This window comes from Panthera tigris, chromosome B2 (genome assembly GCF_018350195.1).
Source record: "Panthera tigris isolate Pti1 chromosome B2, P.tigris_Pti1_mat1.1, whole genome shotgun sequence".
NCBI lineage: Eukaryota > Metazoa > Chordata > Mammalia > Carnivora > Felidae > Panthera > Panthera tigris.
This window is the reverse complement of record NC_056664.1, coordinates 112,728,783-112,747,689: the sequence shown is the minus strand read 5'-3', so window position 1 is coordinate 112,747,689 and position 18,907 is coordinate 112,728,783. Positions and strand designations below refer to the sequence as shown.

Genomic DNA, 18,907 nt, shown 5'->3' with positions numbered 1-18,907 from the left:
CAGTTCACTGAGTGTCTACATGCATCAGGCAACTTCCTAAGAATTCCATATACATGTATTATCTGACTTAACCTCACAATGTATTACTATTACCATTTTATTAATGATGGAACTGAGGCTCAGACAAGTAAAGAATGCTGCCCAAAGTGACATAATAACTGATAGAGTAAAGATTTAAACTCATCCTATTTGCTTTCTCTATACCATTTAATTTCCTTTGGGGTCAGCACCAATTGAAATGACATATATACTTAGCTTACCAGTTAGATTAACAAAATTAAATTTGTTATCAAACAAATTAAGTAAGTAAAGGGGCACACTCAGTTAATGTGACTTGTATACCATTCACAACTCTTATATATCACAGGCAGGCTGGTACCATTATAGTACTCAACATATTCATGCTCATCAATCCTGTAGCTGTGCTCATATTAGAACAACAGGACTTCCTAACTTCCTAACTACTAAGAGGATTGAGCTGGCCAATGATACATACCTTCTCTCTTGGGAAAAAAAATGGAGATACACAACTTTTAAAAAATCTTATTAAGGGGCATCTGTGTGGCTCAGTCAGTTAAGCGTCCGACTTTGGCTCAGGTCATGACCTCAGAGTTTTGTGAGTTTGAGCCCTAGAGTGGGCTCTGTGCTGACAGTTCACAGCCTGGAGCCTGCTTTGGACTCTGTGTCTCCCGCTCCCTGCCCCTCCCCCGCTCAAGCTGTGTCTCTCTCTCTCTCTCTCTCTCTCTCTCAAAAATAAATAAACAAAAAAAAATTTTTTAATCTTATTACAATTAAACTCAACATATTCACTAAAATGAACAAATAGTGTGCTTCTGCAGTTCATACTGTCATCCTAGACAACAACAGCAGACTGTCTCAAAGAAAAAGGAAAGGCATTTAGGCAGGAAAAGATTATGCTCTCCTTTCAGTTTCCCAGAAACCTTCTACTCTGTAACCTTGAGAAAATCACAGGTCATGAGAAGTCAGTGGATAAAGCATTCGGGAATGCAATACATTTTAATTTTGTGCTTTTAAAATGAGAAAAGATTGAATGCACTTGACTTTGTTTTTAAATACTAGAAAAGGAAGCATAAGGATAAAAATATCATCAAATACTTTGTGAAAAACTATGGCCATGGAAGAGGGCACTGGGCTACTATTTCTGCAATCCTTCAGAAGGTACTACCCATCAGTGAGACAAAGGCCCAAGAAAGAGGACAAATGATACTTAGAACTGTGTCTATTCACAGTTATGGACTATCACCAAGCTAAAACTAAAGCACCTAAAACTAAAGCTCGAAATCTATGCTTAGATTACAAACACAAATTACAAAAATATATTTTAGCAGCATTTTTTGCAAAGATCTTCCTCTTTGCAAATTTCCATTAATTGTCCTATGTAAATAGTCACATGACCAAGATATCCTAACCACTCTAAGGAGCTGCTCTAAAGCAGCTTAAATTAGAGGCAGGTCTCCTTGCCTCTTAACAACACTGAAGGTAATCAATATTTTGATTGCTGTGGCAGTTAGCATTTCATTATACACCCAACCTCATATACATCAAGGGAAAGGAAAGAAATTTTACGTACATTAGGAACTCTGTAAACTTTATGGTGTTGTCTACATATTGTATACATATTAAGTATTATGTACATGTATGTATCTCAAAGACTTCTCAGTTCACAGGAAAAGTTGTTAAAGTTCAAGAACAAATTAAGGATTAATAAAGGGTTTAACATTTGGAAAAAGAAATTGGATCCATTCCTCATAGTATACAAGAAAAATTCCAAATAAACCAGAGATTTAAAAGAAAAAAATTAAAACTATAAAAGCACGAAAAGAAAAACATAGCTAGATTCCTCTATATAACTTAGATGCAGGGAAAACTTTTGAATGGCAAAAAAGCAATTACTTGCAAAGTTAAATGGCAAATGGAAATAATATATTTAATTTTGTATGTGTGTACATATATATGTATATATTTAATAATTTATACATTTTATATACATATGGAGAACAGGGGTAAAAAAGGAGGGTGCCTAAGTGGCTCAGTCAGTTGAGAGACTCTTGATTTTGACTCAGGTCATGATCCCATGGTGGTGAGACGGTGACCCCCTTGCCTTGGGCTCTGCGCTGGGTGTGGAGCCCCTTGGGATTCCCTCTCTCCCTCTTCCTCTGCCCCTCCCCCACTCGTGCCTGCACACCCTCTCTCCCTCTCTCAAAAAGAAAAAAAGAGAAAACAAACAAACAAACAAACAAAAACGAAAACAAAAAACAAAACAACAGGAAAGAAGAGGGAGGGCTAATGTCCCTAACATACAAAATACTTTCAAAAATAAAGAACAAAATGTCTACATAAAAATGGACAAAAGAGAGGAAAGATAATTCAAAAAAAGTTAAAAAAGTGGCCCCTAAAAAATCAAAGATTATTAAACTTCACTCATAAGAGAAATACAAAATAACACTACATCGAGATAACATTTTCATCCAACCGACTGGCAACACCTGAAAACCTGGACAATGAACCGTGCTGGTGAGGCTGTGGGAGAACAGGGACTCTCATATGCTGTTGGCAAGAATATAAAATGGCACAATGGAGAGGAATTTGGCAGCATTTAACAAAACTACACATGCATACATTCGTCAACCCAGCAATCCTACTTTTAAGAATTTACCCTAGAGCCACATCTCCAACATTATGTGAGTATATATTCAAAAGATTATTCATTGCAGGCATTATTTATAACTATAAAACACTGGACACTCCCCATGTCCAAGTATAGGAGACCATTTGAATAAATTATAGTATGTACACCCATGGAGTACAACTATAAAAAAGAATGAAGACAATCTCTGTGAATTAACAGAAAGTGATTTCCAGGAAATACTATTAAGTGAAAAAAAGCAAAGTTGTGTAAGAAAAAAAGTAGAAATAAAATGTACATATATCTGCTTATCCTTAAAAAAAAAAAAATGGAGAATCAACTAAAAAAGAAGTTGGTTATCTACAAGGGATTGGGCGGGGAGGAGGGTGGAAGAGATAAGGAGGGGAGTGACATCTGTCTGAGTACACCTCCTGTATAGTTGACTTTTGGAAGCAAATTGAGCTTCTACATATTTAAAAAATAAATCAACAAGAATGGAAGGAGGTAAAAATCTAAAACTGAGGGCAAACAGGAAAAATGAACTCCGAACTGATTTGTAAATGAAGGGGAAAAAGAAGCACCATATTTGACTTTACTGACAGTTAGGTGAGGTAGAGAACTGAATACATACCCCAAAAACGTATCATTTTGATAGGGTTTTGTATTGTTTTGCTTTGCTTTTAGAGGTATGGACCAAGCAATTTTGAAACTATTTTAGATGCATGATAGGAATGAGCAAAAGAATAAACCTGTGCATGGTGAGCAGAAACCGGATTCTCACTGAAGAAGAAGGCACATGTAAAAATGGAATAGGGATAGGCAATAAAGAAATCTGTCAGCATAGACCAGAATTTGCAGTGTACATGAACATGTAGGAACATGTATCTGCATACACATTTATACACATAATGTGCTCATACACACACAAGTGTCCTAGCTTCCCGGCTGAAAGAGTTGAGAAACAAAGATGTCTAGCACCCAGACCTTGGTGGTCTCTAATCCCATTTTCACTAAAAGAAACAATGGTTTCTTAGAGAAATGACTGATTCCAGGATTTGGGCAGGTAAAAAGATAAGCCAGAAAGTAAGAAAGTGCTCAAAAATAAAAGAAGATAGAAACGTGTCACAAAAATCCAGTGCAAAAGGGCTCTCACTTGGCAAATGTGGGACAATTTGAGCAACAAAATAAGTACTAAGAAGAGAAGAAAGGGCTCTTGCTTATAATAAAATGAGTGTCAAAGGGTTATTGTGGGGGGAATGCTGTTACTGGAAATCATCCCTTTGTAACCATCAAAGTTAAGACTGGTTCAGGCAAGAATCATCAATGAGTGCTAAACCTGACAACCTGACAGGGGTGAGGGTAATTTAGATGTGGAATACAATATTTATGTGGTTTTAACGTGTCTCCCTGAAAAAACATAAAAAGAAAACAAATAATAAAGCAAAATGAGGCCAAGTGTTAATAATAGTTTAATCTGGGTCAAGTATATGCCAGTGGTCTCTGTTATATTTTTATTCTTAGATCTTTACTATAAGTTTGGTATTATTTCCAACAAGAGTTTAACAAAAAAGTGGGGAGAGGGAGCGCCTGGGTGGCTCAGTCAGTTAAGCGTCCGACTCATGATTTCAGCTCAGGTCATGATCTCAGAGTCATGGGTTCAAGCCCCGCATGGGGCTCTGCGCTGACAACATGGAGCCTGGAACCTGGTTGGAATTCTCCCCCCGCCCCATCTCTCTTCCTCCCTCCCTCCTCTCCCTCCCATGTGCTTGCTCTCTCTTTCTCTCTCAAAATAAAATAAACTTAAACAAAAAGTGGGGGGAGGCACTTAGGATAATGAAGAAAGAATCAAACAGGTAATATGTTCGATGTGGGATATATGGAGACACTGGAGGAGTGGGGAAGAGAGACTCACTAGCAGATTAATTCAACAACAAACACAGAAAATCATTCCAAGTTGGAAATCTCTTGACTTTGATACTATTTCTTCCTAATCACATGTGGAGACATTCTTCAAGTTAGTTTATGGTATAATAGTTGGCCGACAGATCCTAATACAGATAGGATAGCAGTCAAGGGCATGAGCTTTGGAGTTAGACTGCTTAAGTTTGAATCTCATGAAATTTATACACTGTATAACCTTAGCTAAGTCACATAACCTCTCCCTGTGCCATAATCTCCTCAGGAAGATTTTTTCTTTCTAATTCAACAATGTTAGCTATTGCATCAACACTGCTTCCCAAGTTTCTGATGAGGAAAGACAGCTACAGGGAGAAACTCCAACCACAAATATAATTTGTTCCTACACAATCTGAATTACAATGAATTTAGCCAGACAAACCTAAATGCTAGTATCCCCTAGGCATGAATAAGACCCAGCAAAACACGGGGTGAAGCAGGAAAATGTCTTCACAGAGCCATATGAGGTAAATTTGGAATTTTAAGTCTTCTACACACAGTTAATTATACGGACATCTAATCAAGTGTGTACAGAAAACCCAGATTGCAGCCTCAGCAGCCAGGCTGTAGCCCATTGGTAATTAGTCACTTTTCTTACTTTCACACTTACTTATAGACCTCTACAAACCAAACCAAAGATAAGACACATTACCCATTTTTTTCCATGTAAATATATGGTTATCAATTTTAAATGATGAACACATTTTTTTGTCTTGTCACTCAAGTCTTTTTTCCACCCAAGAGTTCTCCTACTTAAATAAACTATATAGCTGCAAAACACTTCCACAGTGCATGGTATTGCAGTGGACAGTATGCTTCTCCACCTAGTGGCTTACCTGGGGAAAAAGTTCACAAAATTGTATCAGCATTATCTTTGAAGTGGTGAAAGTGTTACATACAGGGCTATTACACAAATATGTGGTTGTCTGTTAGCCACTGTCTTATGATAATTATGATTATTGTCCAAATGTACTAATCTTTTAGCAAAAATATTACTATGACCTTGACTAATATAGACAAGTAACATCTATGCACTATTTTAACAGTTAAATAAAAATACCTGTTCCAACAAACGGATCAAAGACAATATCATTTTCTTTCACTTTTCCATGGTTGGCCATAATAAATGATAAACCAGCATCCATGCTTGTATTTCCAATAAAGTGTCTCTTTTTAACACTGTATGACTCAATAAGCTCTCTCTGTCCATCTGCAATCTAGATCAGAGATTCTTCAAATTAGTGTAACTGCATAACAGAGTTAAGATCATTATTCACAATAAAACCACAGGATCTGAATGATAAGAACTTCTTTCCACTTACCATTGCTCTAAACTTGTTCCTTTAAAAACTGTAATTGAAGTGATTATGGACAATTACCTTGTATTTTTTAATGGTTGCAAATGACTTTGACTTTTCAAACTAAATTTGCATTGAATTTGAATGCAATAAATCCAGGGGTTGGTGGTGAATAAACTTTAGCCACCTCTTTTTTTTTCTGCTAAATAACAATATTCTGTAACATAAGGCTCAGCTTCCATTACCCACTTACAGCCTTAGGGGAAGTGGGCAGAACTGCTCTGCAGTAATCTCGTTTCTTTTCAGTAGGCAAGCTCAAATTCGAGAGCTCCACAAAGGAGATCCCTCAGCTATCACAGCACTCTGCCTTCTCTCTGCTTAAAAAGCAATTCAGACTTTCAGACAATTCTTACATTATTTTTCCCCCATATACCACCTCCTACCTAGACCCTGTATCTAACAAGCCTCTTGCACTTCACAGGAATCTCTGAAAAAACAAACAGAACACATAACCACATATTTCCCACTGATTTTAATTCACACAGTAGTTCTGAGCCTTCGAAGGTCTAACATTAAGCTTTTAAAGAAACGATCTGAAATAGGTAACAAGAACACCTGCTTACCCATCTACCAAAATAAATATTATGTGGATTCTCAGGGATGCAGTTTGGATCCAAGCCATAATCCTCCAATATAGAGAATATATGCTGTGGCTTCTTTAAATTCACTTTTCCTTCAAATGGCAGAAATTCAAGTGCCTAAAAAATAAAAGTAATTCTCATGTCTCATTAGAATAGTAAAGGAAAAATAGTGCTTACAGAATAATACCTATCTTGTAAGTTTAATATCAGCATTAAGACAAAACATGAAAATGACCTAGCACACAGTGTACTACAAAACAAGCACTTAGCAGAGCTGAGTACTATCACCTATCAACAGCAGCCAGACTACATTTGATTTTGATTTTAGCTAAATTCACTTACATCTATTCGTTTGACTTTTTCTTCTTGTGACAATGTTTTATTAAATGTGTGAATCTTTATTTTATATGTAGAATCTGAATGTAGGAATGGAACCTAAAATAAAAGCAGATAAATTCTTTTAAGTTTAGTAGTTCTACAGTATATGTAAATATACCTATATAAAACCACATTTCACTACGCACCATCTTCTCCGCAGGGTAGTTTTTAAGAGAACTATACAGCTCCTCCGGAGATTTTCCATGACCCCATAGTTCAAATATGGACCTAGGAAATAAATGATTAGTACTAAATTCAGTAAAGAAATCAGCTCGTGCAGTAATATATAACAATTACTTCCCTAGTTCGTTATGCTTGCTCCACTAATACAATACAGTAATACTATTACCTGTATTTTCTAAGCTAGAAATAATGTGTCCTAAAAATCAACATAGCTTTAGTTCAAATTACACAGAAAAGTTTCACTTTGCACAGAAGGAGGGAAATTTAACATGAGTCAAGATTTTTCCAGGTTTTCATCATTGTATTCTTATACTAGAATACAAATCATGCAGTAACATCATTTATTTTAGTGAAACAGGTGAAAAGGTGCAGTAAATCCAATTTTCCCAAAGTCTTCTCCATAAGACAAAAAGAAAAAAGACCAGCTAAAATGTTACTATTAATAATACTTAGCTAATACTAACATTTAGTAACTAGTAGTTACTCTCCTAACGATTACAAAAAGCAAATTACTATATTAAAAAAAAAAAAAATCCAGGGCACCTCGGTGGCTGTCTGACTTTGTCTCAGGTCATGATCTCACGGTTTGTGGGTTCAAGCCCTGCATCAAGCTCTGTGCTGACAGCTCGGAGACTGGAGCCTACTTTGGATTCTGTGTCTCCCTCTCTCTGTGCCCCTCCCCTTCTTGTGCTCTGTGTCTGTCTATCAAAAATTAATACACGTTCAAAAAAAAATTTTTTTAATCCTAAAGCTTCCACCAATTTCCAGGAACATTTAGACAATTACAAGCAAATTTCATACAAACATTGCAAGCAAGAATTCATTGTAATGGAACTGCAATCTACATAGTAGCACAGTTTTGTGCATCTAAATTCAAACTACTTTGTAACTGTAATTAATGCTACCATTAGGATTGAGAATATTATCCTTTGAAAACGAACTCTTCCTTTCCTTTCCACACAAGAGATGATAGTCAGGATTCTGCTAACAAATAAAATATCAAAACATATTTTATGGCAGTCCTCACTTTTTGTCATTTCAACTTGAATCAGCTCACCCAACTAAAAGCCATCTAGATTTTGTATACTTTGGTTATAATTAAGTGTGGCATTTATCCTCTAAAATAACAGCATTTACATCTTATACCATATTCCTGTTTATACAGAAGTTTAAAAACATTATCCCAAAATAATTATTTATGCATTCCACCACTAAGATTCCCCCACCCTGCTTCAGCAGAGAACTCCCTGTTCTACCACCACCATCCAGTGGCAAATTCATGTAACTGCAAGCTACAGTGAGCTCCCCACAACTAACCCCTTCTATTCTCTGCCACTAGAGCAAAAAAGGACAGAGTAGTGTAAGTATGGTGTACAACCTGCAGGAAAACATTATAAGTTTCTCTTACTTGGCACACACTGTCCGTTTCATTAAGTTTCTGGCAATATCTTCAGAGGGAATGCTAAGAATCCAAAAAGGAGACTGAAAAAAAATAACAATATATACACTTACTTGTAACTGGTTTTATGGCCTCATATGCTTCTATTCAAGAAGTCAATAAGGAGAGATTCCTATCTGCAACTTCTATGTAAGAATACCTGATCTGACTCTAACCAAAATAAAAATTGCTCCAATAGTAAAAAAGTGAATTATTTTAACAGGTTATTTGTTAGGATACTAAACTACAGCATCAGAACATTTTTATAAATGACTATAAATGCAAAGGTCAGCAAATACACAGTTAAGATTAATTCTGTATTTGTTCTCTTATGTATTTTGACCAAAATAATTAATGCAAAGGATGCATATTTTACCCCAAACTATAATCTCAGAATTTTTTTATTATTATCATTCCTTATAATGCAGCTATTTTATTTTTAACTTCTAAGTAATGTATTTCTTGAATGATCCCTCTCTTTTAGGTAGTTGTGGCCATCTGAGTGGATAGATGAGGAACTCTGAAATAACTATGATGGAAAATCATAGGGTATGTTATTAAATTATCATTATTTATTATTTTATCTAAGGAAAACAGTTCCAGGTGCCCCAGGAGGGTTTACCAATCCCCTGTCTCAACTCTCAAGATTAAGGCACTTTTTATCTCCACCCAAATAACACCTTGCCAGAACACATAAACACAAAGCAGCCTCCTGACCTCAGTTCAACACTTTCACCCAATTATATCCACAATCTCTCTCTTTTCCACCTCCCTCAATACACGAAAGTCAATCAGGAGTAAAGTCCAACTGTAGCCGACTTTCAACTAAGTTCTCTCATTTTTTGGAAGAAATCCTCCCTTCCATACCCTTTCTTCTTCCAATATTTATACTAGTCTACAGAAAAATTTCAATGGAAATATTATATAACCCTGTTAGTGATGAAGGCTACATAGCAATATGTGCCTATTAATAATTAATAATATAAATCATATGTTAATAATTAATATTAATAATATCAAGTGAAAAAGAGACTTCAGAAGTTCACAGTATTGGAACTGAAGGGGAAAAAGCATATGAAAAGAGACTGGAAGGTAGTACCCTCAAATTATAAGTCATGTGAAAGAAGAATTGTCAATGACTTTTTTCTATTTTCCAAACTTCCCTAATACACTGATAAACTATCAAATACAAAATACAAATCTCATCAATTCACATTCTCATAAATGCACAATTTTAAATTTTTAAATAATTCTCAATATGAGTCTGAAATTCCACTAAATTCTAAATTCTAATCATACCTCATCAACGGAAAACAGCCCTTTTTTATCATTTAAGGGACAGATACCCATTATGGTACAGATGCTGAGCTAAAAAATACTAGTAAACTAAATGAATATTGAAAATAAACTTGAATGACTTTCCAAAACCACAACTTTTTTCCCCAAAAGTATGCTTTTTATTTAATTTCCCCTAGAAACAGATACAAACAACTATACAGATATAAATTTAAGATTTGCAGTTTTTCTCTTCAAATACAAGGTTCTACTTATAAATATGTTGTACATGGTCTAATGAAAAATATAAATTCAACTTACCTTTCCATAAGTTTCCTGATTACTGGTGAACTGACCTCCAAAAAGTGAAAGCAAAGACTTTATTTCCTGTATTGAAAATATTATAGAAAGAACACATTTTAACACAGGGAACTCAAAGCCTATTAACAGATATAGGTATAATTAGATCTTTTTAAAGAGTGGGTTGGTGATCTACCCGAAGCATTTAAGTGTCAACACCAGACAAATTACAACTCTAAGCTCTGAAAAAATTTTACAGCCACACCATGGTAAATAATTTCTGAGAAATTTTAGACAAGAGGATTGCCAAAAGACTTGGTCAGAAAATGCCTGATTTTAGAAAATATTAGATGACAAAAACTATAGATTAGCAAATCTGACAACTGATCAATAAAATGAATTAGTAAACAAATGAGTTGAGGATTTTCAGACAAGAAATAAGTGATTAACCAGGAAGCATCACTGTGGATTCATTAAACAGAAGTTAATAGCAAGTGAACTTCCTCTTCTCTCTGGATAAAGTTATAGAACTAGAAAGAGAACACAGTAGCTACTTTAAAAACATCGGGAATGCAAAGCTGAAATCTGTTCAGATAGTATGTATATTCCATGAAGCAATCACTTTGTATTGTTAAATACAAGAGGACTATACACATTTTACAATTTGTACTGCTAACAAATTTACTCTCCTCAAATAAAATAAAGCAGGTAGAATCCCACTGGTCTCTGTAGGTCTTATGGAGGTAACCTAATTAGAGATGTGTCCCCTCTGCTGGGTGCCTACAATCCCCTTTCATCCCAACTACAAGGTGCCTTGATCACCAAGCTCATCATGAGCCACAGCCACCATGAGACAATATACCTAGACCACCTACATCCTCTACTTCAAGACCAAAAAGAATGGAAGGTTTGAGCAACTCATGCCTTTTCTGTTTTTCCTTTTGTCTATGAAATAAATCTTTTTTTTTTAATTCCTGGTAGTAGAAGGAGCTAAATTCAATTGAATTATATGGAGAGACTAAGAACTAGCATAGTCTATCAGTAAATCATTGAAAGTAACCCAAAAGTCATTTTGCAACATGGGTGATACACATTTAAATAGGAGGTATCACTGGACTTGGGAGTCAGATGGCACCACAATTTTATTTTCAGTTCTTCCAAATAGGGACCATGTGGTTTTATACAAGACACTTCAGTCCTCCAACTCTTAGTTTTCTCACGTGTAAAATGGGAATCATAGCTACCTCATAAAATAAGGAGGTCTGGGCAACAGGCGCACAGAAACGAGGGTGTTAGTAAAGGAATCAAGATGATGATGACCACAACACTAAAGTCCAGTACCTCAAGAAATCAAGCAAGACTGACAGTTATAATTCTTAAAAGAAAAAAAATGAAGTTCCAGATTGAGTTACTTTGGTCTAGAATGATTACTGTTCATTCTATATTAAATCATATTGTGAGGTCAGCTTTACATTTTTTTTTAATGTTTATTTTTGAGAGAGAGAGCGAGAAAGAGGGAGACACATAATCCAAAGCAGGCTCTAGGCTCAGAGCTGTCAGCACAGAGCCCGACGTGGGGCTCAAACTCAGACTGCAAAATCATGACCTAAGCTGAAATCAGATGCTCAACTGACTGAGCCACCTAAGCACCCCAAGATCAGCTTTACATTTAAAACATCAAAATTTGCTGCTCCTGAGATATCTTGTTAAAAATTAGTAACAGGCTGGGGTGCTTGGGGTGGCTCAGTCAGTTAAGCGGTGTGAGATCACACCCTGACTGGGGACTCTCTGTGCAGAGCCTGTTTAAGGTTCTTCCCCTCTTTTTTCCTCTGCCCTCCCCTGCTTGTGTGTGCACTCTCTCAAAAAAGAAAAATAAATAAAAATTAAAATTAAAATTAAAAAAATTAAAAATAAATAAAAATAAAATAAAATAATAAAATAAAATAAAATAAAAAAGTAACAGGCCAAAAACCCACAAAGGTTTTAAAAAACACTTAAAATTCCTACTTTGGAAAAAAAAAAAGTGAAGGATTATTGAAGTTTAGGGCATAGCATTAGCTCTACTACCTAAAACTTAAGCAATGACTTAAAAACGAGATATGATGACCCAAGTTTCAAATTTATGAGCAAAAACTGTATTAAACTACTCAATCCATTTGGAAAAAGCAAAACACAAAATCTTTACTCTTCTTATGGCAAATTGACTTTTCTAGTTGGGAATTTTTCTCCATTAGGAACAAAAGAATTTATATCAGATATAAAAATACAGACTGATCTGGGGCATGCCTGATGCATTAATTCATACGAGATTTTCAGTTTTTTTAGTCACTCACTTTTTCATACACTTAGTTTGTTTCAGAGCCAGCAATAAAACCCAGATGTCTACTTTTAGTACAATAAGGCAGGCGCCAACTAAAATTGGCCCTGATTAACTCTACAAAGGTAAAACCGGAGCACACGTACATTCCTAATCTCTCATTTTAAATCATAAAGGCAGCTACTCATTGCAGCTTTCCTGCTTAGCAGTTCTCATACAGTAGACTGACTCAAAAGTGTTGACAGACCTTCTGATTCCCTTCCCCAAAAGGATCCTTTCACTCAATTCAATACTTACTGAAAAACTAACATGTGCAAGGCACTAAGCTATGTAAAGATAAAAACACACATTTTATCCTCAGAGAGCTTACAGTCTAGTAGAACAAAACATTCAACCTAGTAACTGAAATGTAAGGTGTAAAACAGTGAGTGCTCAAAAAGGTATTATATCAGAGTTCAAGAGAGAAAAGATTACTTCAGTTTTAGAAGTTTTCACGGAAACTGACTTAAGCCCGTAACACAGGGAGAATCGGTATAAATGAAAGAGGACTTCCACTTCCACTGATGGCAAACTAGGTAATTCAGATTAAGCCTTCTGAGAAGAACTAGAGAAACCTGGCATCTGTTTGAAGGCATAGAGACATTATAAGAATTACCAAACCAAACTGCAGGAGAAGCCAAAAATCCCAAGGTGCAGCCACTTGCTTCCTGGGGCATTTATCAATTCCAAAAGCAGCTGTGAGGGTGGAAAGTGTTTTTGACAGCTTAATGGAGCTACAGAAACAGAAGAATATTGGGCCGTCCATGGAGAAGAAAGATGGCTTGATAAACCAATCAGTCTGGACTGAGATCCCCAAAAGCTACATACCAGAGGAGCATGTGTGAATCAGAACAGAAACAAAACTTACCACCAGAAAATGAGTTCAAGTCACTCTAGATCATTAATGTTCCTATATTTAAGAGGATTTACATCATCCCAATCTTCATGTTATTTCTTCAAATAACTTTACAAAGACATCTAGCATATATTTAAAAATAAGCCAGCATCCATATGAAAAAGAACCAAGAGAAACAATACACAAAGATAGCATACCCACAGGACTCCTTTTATCATATTTAACTATGCTTTCTATATTGAAGGGGATAAAAGACATAATTAAGAATTTTATTAAAGGACAAAAACCCATTAAGGAAATTGCAAATTTGAAAAAGAAACAAGTAAAAAAATAAACCTAAAATAGACTAAATACGTGGGTCAATCTCAATGAATATTGACTACGTAAAATCAATAATAGATTGAACACTGAAATAGGAAAGGGCCACCAGACAAAAAGCAGCACAGACCAAAGCACAAAACTGAGGGCATCATTCAGGGAATGATAGGGATTCACTTCAGGTCTCACTGTGGTGGGGAGCTGGAGAAGTGGGAAGGAGGGGACGTGGGGAGAGACAGAGAAAAGAACCATGCAATGGTAGGCTAATGCCAGACTAAGAAGTTTCAGCCCTGGGACAATGAAAATGTAAAACAGAACTGAGCTTTTTGGGAGATTAAATTGGCACTACGGTAAGACAATGACTAAGAATAATTTAAGAGAAAGAAAAGAGTTAAAATGTGCAAGTACTGGGGATGCTGTTAAGACTGCAGCCTAGCCACCCATTCGCACTGTACTGACTGCCTATGGAGCACGCACCCTCTTTGGCCTCTATTTCCACTTCAGTATCCTCTAAGTGATATCCTCTCTCTGGTACTCCAGAATTCTCTAAAACACCAATGATTACTGGTCCCTTACTGGTTTTAAAAAGAAAAAAAAAATGTCATTTCCTGCCTTAAAAAAGAATCAATGGCTCCCCATTAAATCTAAAATAAGATCCAAATCCCTTGTAATAGTTTCAAAACACTCCAAAATCTGGATCCTACCCATCTCTCCAGCCTCACTGCCCCATTACTTCATCCCCACTCCCCACACACCCCACACCACCAGCATAATCAATTCCCTCCATGCCTTTACACCTGCTTTTGTGTCTTACTGAAGTGGGCTTTCTAGTCCTCTTTACCAACAATTCTTTATTAATTAATATCTATTAAAATATTACTTCCTCCATGAAGCTCTACGCCCTGCACCCCTATCTTGCCAATGCACAAGCCCAGCAAAACATCAATCTTGAATCAATGCCACAGTCTCCTTCATAATTCCTAAGGCCAGTGAATTGAGCACAACTGAAGAAAATCAGAGACTCTCAGGCACAATTATAAACACATGATCTTCACCCTCAGCTGGATTTTCAGCATTTGCTCTAACAACTGTGTTCGCAATTTTTTAACCGATCAGCTCCCTATTTTGCTCTCAATGACTATTTTAAATTAAACTATTCTTCTCAACTTCTCCACTCAACTGCTTGGTTCCTAATCTCTCAAGAAATAATCCTGACTCATTCATTACCTAGAAAGCAGACCTTCTGGCAGCCACCCCACATCCAAACTAACTCTCCTTTGTAAGCTGTCTCCTTCTAGTGAAAGGCCAACACCCCCCACTGTGTCCTTATAGCCATTCTCCCCTTCTCTTCAGCCTACAAACTTTGCTTGACCCTAGGCCTCCCTCAAACTGTTAACCAATCTCTTACTTTCCCTTCTTACGCTCTAGACTGCTCTGGAGCAGTCTATCTCTCCTTTTTTCTCAGCGACCATTAAACCAAGCAATCTAGCTTACCCTCCTAAAATTCTACACAACAGCTTAGTAAAATTCCTAAAAATTTACCCTCCTGATTTCTGTGCCCTCACAGTCTTCCTATTCTGATACTTGCCTATCCTCTTCATGACCTCCTTTTCTCACTTCCCCTCCATATCAGTGCTTCCAAGCACCTCCATTTGGCCCATCACTCTTTCGACACTGTGCTTTCTCTAAATAATTTCACTTTCCCTCCTAGTATTCATTTACTACCAGTGTTCATATGCAGAAGCCTCCCAAACATTTATTACCAGTATATTGTACTCTGTGCCTACTCATATATTCACTGCCCAGTCATCTCCACTTATTACACAAACACATCAAATTTGGCATAACCAATATTTAAATATTTTATCTGCCTGTGCTCTACATTTTAAATGGAGAAGCTCTTATAGGCACCCCACGAGTCATTCTTAATTGGCCCCTGTTCCCCCCTCTCCCCATATTCAATCATCAAGTCCTGAAGATTTCATCACCTAAATATTTTCTCAGTCTATCCCATCCTCTTACCCCCTGCCAGTTCAGGCCTCCTTGATCTATTAATAAAACTATGCCAACAGACTCATAACTGGTCTCTGATTCTAGACTCAAATTCCTCTTAAATCTGTCCTCATTATTGCCGCCAAAGTAATTTTTAAGGAAAAATCTATTGTCACTTCCTAGCTTAAAAATTTTCAGTAAATTTCCCTTACAAGCTAAATACATTTTCTCTTCCCTTCCAGGGTTTTCAAGGCTTTGCATTTTCTGGCCCCTATTTGCCTCTCCTGCTCTCTTCTTGTCACTCTCAGCTACATATTTCATAATCCAGTAATAATAAATTGTAATCCTAATTTACTTACTTCTCTGCTTGGCCTGGCTAACTCATATTCATACTTTAGTTACTTTCAAGTGTCAAATGGAAGCGATCTTAAAGACCAACATCCTCCACTCCACAGGTGGATTAGATTCCCCTTCTATGCTCCCATACTTCCCTAAGCATCTATCAGTGCACTTACAAATGTTATTTCATAATATGTTTTCACATCTGTTCAGCCCTTAGCCTAAACAGTAAGTTGCTTGAAGACAGAAATAGTCCTTTTCATCTTTATATCCCCAGCGTCCAGCACGTGCAATTACAAGTACTCGGAAAATGTTTCTTGAATGAATAAAACACTTTTTCCAACTTCTCCATTATCTAACTCCTACCACCTACTACCACCATCAGCCATCCCACCCTGCCACACGGGCTCTGACCTACATATTTGCCACTTAAAACACCGCCCTGAGCATTTCTATTGGCTGTCTCTATTCTCCGCTAGACGAAGAGCTCCCGAAGCAAGAGGACCGGTCATATTCACCTAACTCCAATACCTGGCGCATGGGTAGAAGAATGAATGAAAATATTTGGCAAGGCTGAGAGAGTGCGTCTTGGACTTCTTTCTCACACATCCTCCGCCAAGCTCAGATTCTTCCTAGGGACCGAGGGACTGGGGACCCGTGATATCCCCGACAAGCACACACCCCCGGGTCCCTGCTTGCTCAGGCTGGGACGATCGCCGCAGCCCGCACACCAACCCCCACCGTGCCGTCCTCTCCCGTCCTTAAGTTGTGGAGGTCGCTGCGGGCTCACCGGCAGGCGGAACTCCAGGTGCTCTTGAGCCATGAGCAGCAGATATCTATTCAGAGAGCACGACAGCGCCATTGCAGCCGTCCAAGGTGCGCCTGCGCGGCTCGCGCAGTTTCCCACCTTTACTCCTCCCCCTTCTCACAAAGCCTTTTCCGCTGAGGCGGAGCCTGAAGGACCGGAAGCGGAAGCTGGGAGAGGTGGGCGCTGTCCCGGGGTTCCCGCATGGGTACTTTGAGCTTGGCAGCGGCTGGAGGAGCAATGTCCGCTTGCAAGGTGCTTTCTGGTTGAGTGCCGGAGTACGAGTAGCTGGTGTGATGGGCCGTGTTGTGCTCAGGAGCAGGTTGTGATAACACAAGTAGTTTCCATTGATCCTCCCACCAGGAGCGAACTTTCAACCTTCTCTACAACAATTCCAATCCTCGTTCTTCGAAACTGGACTGGAATTTCACCTTATTACTTCAGACTTCTCCAACCACTACAAGATTGGACGACCTGGACCACTCGTCTAACGTGCAGTATACTTTTTGTATTTTTTCAGTAACTTCTAAAGGATACATAGCATCTGCGCCAACTACAATAAGCTCTTGACCTAGACCATCTTTTATGGTTCATTCTGTACCTCCCCAGAAAACACAATGTCATCCTCAGAGGAAGTACTCAATAAGTAGGAGGTTGTGATGTTAGACTCACAGGCTCAATCCACAGCCAACTCTATATTAAAACGATGGAAATGCTTCTAACTATTCGCACTGGCACAAATTTCATAGTAGCACATAAAATAAGTAGTAGCATATTCACAATTTTTTTTAATTTGCATAGTCCATGTATATGTGTATTGCTTTTGAGAGTACTGAATCCTTTGCCTTATTGAGAGCAATTTCTTTTGCCTCCCACCATAACATTGTGCATAATACAAGAGTACTGCATATCCCGAGCACCATGTGCTGGGAATATACTAGATACTTAGTAGCAGTGATTAAGAATTTAGGCTGTGGTGTCAGTCTTAGGTTCAAATCTCAACTTCACTATTTACAATCTATATGTTCTTAAGCAAATTTCTTAGCCTCCTTTGACAGCAGTTTTATCTAAATTGGAGTACTACTGCCTCTGTCAAGGGATTATTAGGATTAAGTGGAATAATGTACATAAAGTGTTTAATGTTAATACCTGGTATATTGTACAAACCAATAAATGGAATTTAAGGAGACTTTTCTCCCCTTAAAGTGTGAAAATTTTCTCCTAACAAACAATCTCTTTGCTAGGAAAATGTCTTGATAAGTCCACTTAAGTGATAAAGTGAGTCTCTGAGGAACACAGATGTCTCTTGGCTCCAAGGCCTCAGAAAAGGGATAAAAGTGCTCTGAGACATGAGAAGAGAGGTCAAGGTAGGACAGAGAACCAATGAAACATTAGGGGAATGACATGCAGTGCTTGATATGTCCCATCACCAAAACTTGTCAGAATCACCAAACATTAAATTTTGATGGGGCAACTTTTTAGGGGATATCATGCCTGGATTATGATGATGCTGTGTAGAGACAGCAAATGAGAATACACAGTCTAGGAGAACCCAGACAAATTCAAGTTTCACTGGTTCTTCACATGAATTTCCTTAGCTTCCTTTAAGCTAAATCCCCACTAATTCTCCATTCCATAAATGAGCAGACCATGTACATCATGAATCTCAAACTGTTGGGTACATGGTCTGGGAAAGTAGAAATTAACCCTGCACAGGCCAGGCCATTAGCAGTAGTGTGGAACTACTCATTAAACAGCCTTTGAGGAAGTCACACAGCTGTTCCATGTTTTTGAGCTTAGAGTCCTTAAGAAGCAGCAAGAGAGTACGGACTTTGAAAGTTGGTGTTTAAACATCTGGAGATTTGCAATTTTTTTTTTTTTAATTTGTACTGGAAGGGGCAAGAGAGTTCATAGTCCGTCTTCTGGGAACTGCTCTAAAGCTCTGTCCATTCTTCATCTACCAGGGCAGACTTCTTAGAAACTTGGCTGCTTCTGTCAGATTACTATTGTGCAAGCATTGGAGTATCTGGTAATAGGCTGATGATGATTGGAAAACCATGGTTATTCCTGAATATTTGGGACCAGAAATTGGAGAGAAGGATCTTGAGTTCTGGTTATAACATGT

The 18,907-nt window shown here is 37.5% G+C and overlaps 1 protein-coding gene across 12 annotated transcripts in view; it reads right to left on the bottom strand.

The window, feature by feature from the left end:
* Positions 1–18,907, bottom strand: part of LOC102961283 (tRNA (guanine(10)-N2)-methyltransferase homolog) — a 100,947-nt gene that overhangs the window by 41,810 nt on the left and 40,230 nt on the right. For 9 of the 12 annotated variants that reach the window (XM_042987126.1, XM_042987120.1, XM_042987122.1 and 6 more), the window contains 6 exons: positions 10,138–10,203; positions 8,512–8,585; positions 7,067–7,148; positions 6,885–6,977; positions 6,525–6,659; positions 5,664–5,820 (listed from right to left, as the gene is read on the bottom strand). In XM_042987126.1, the coding sequence (XP_042843060.1) occupies positions 5,664–5,820; positions 6,525–6,659; positions 6,885–6,977; positions 7,067–7,148; positions 8,512–8,585; positions 10,138–10,203 (607 nt within the window). Of the gene's footprint in view, positions 1–5,663; positions 5,821–6,524; positions 6,660–6,884; positions 6,978–7,066; positions 7,149–8,511; positions 8,586–10,137; positions 10,204–16,508; positions 16,680–16,767; positions 16,852–18,907 lie in introns of those variants that run through there. The other 3 variants (XM_007078658.3, XM_007078657.3, XM_042987121.1) reach the window with 3 other exon arrangements.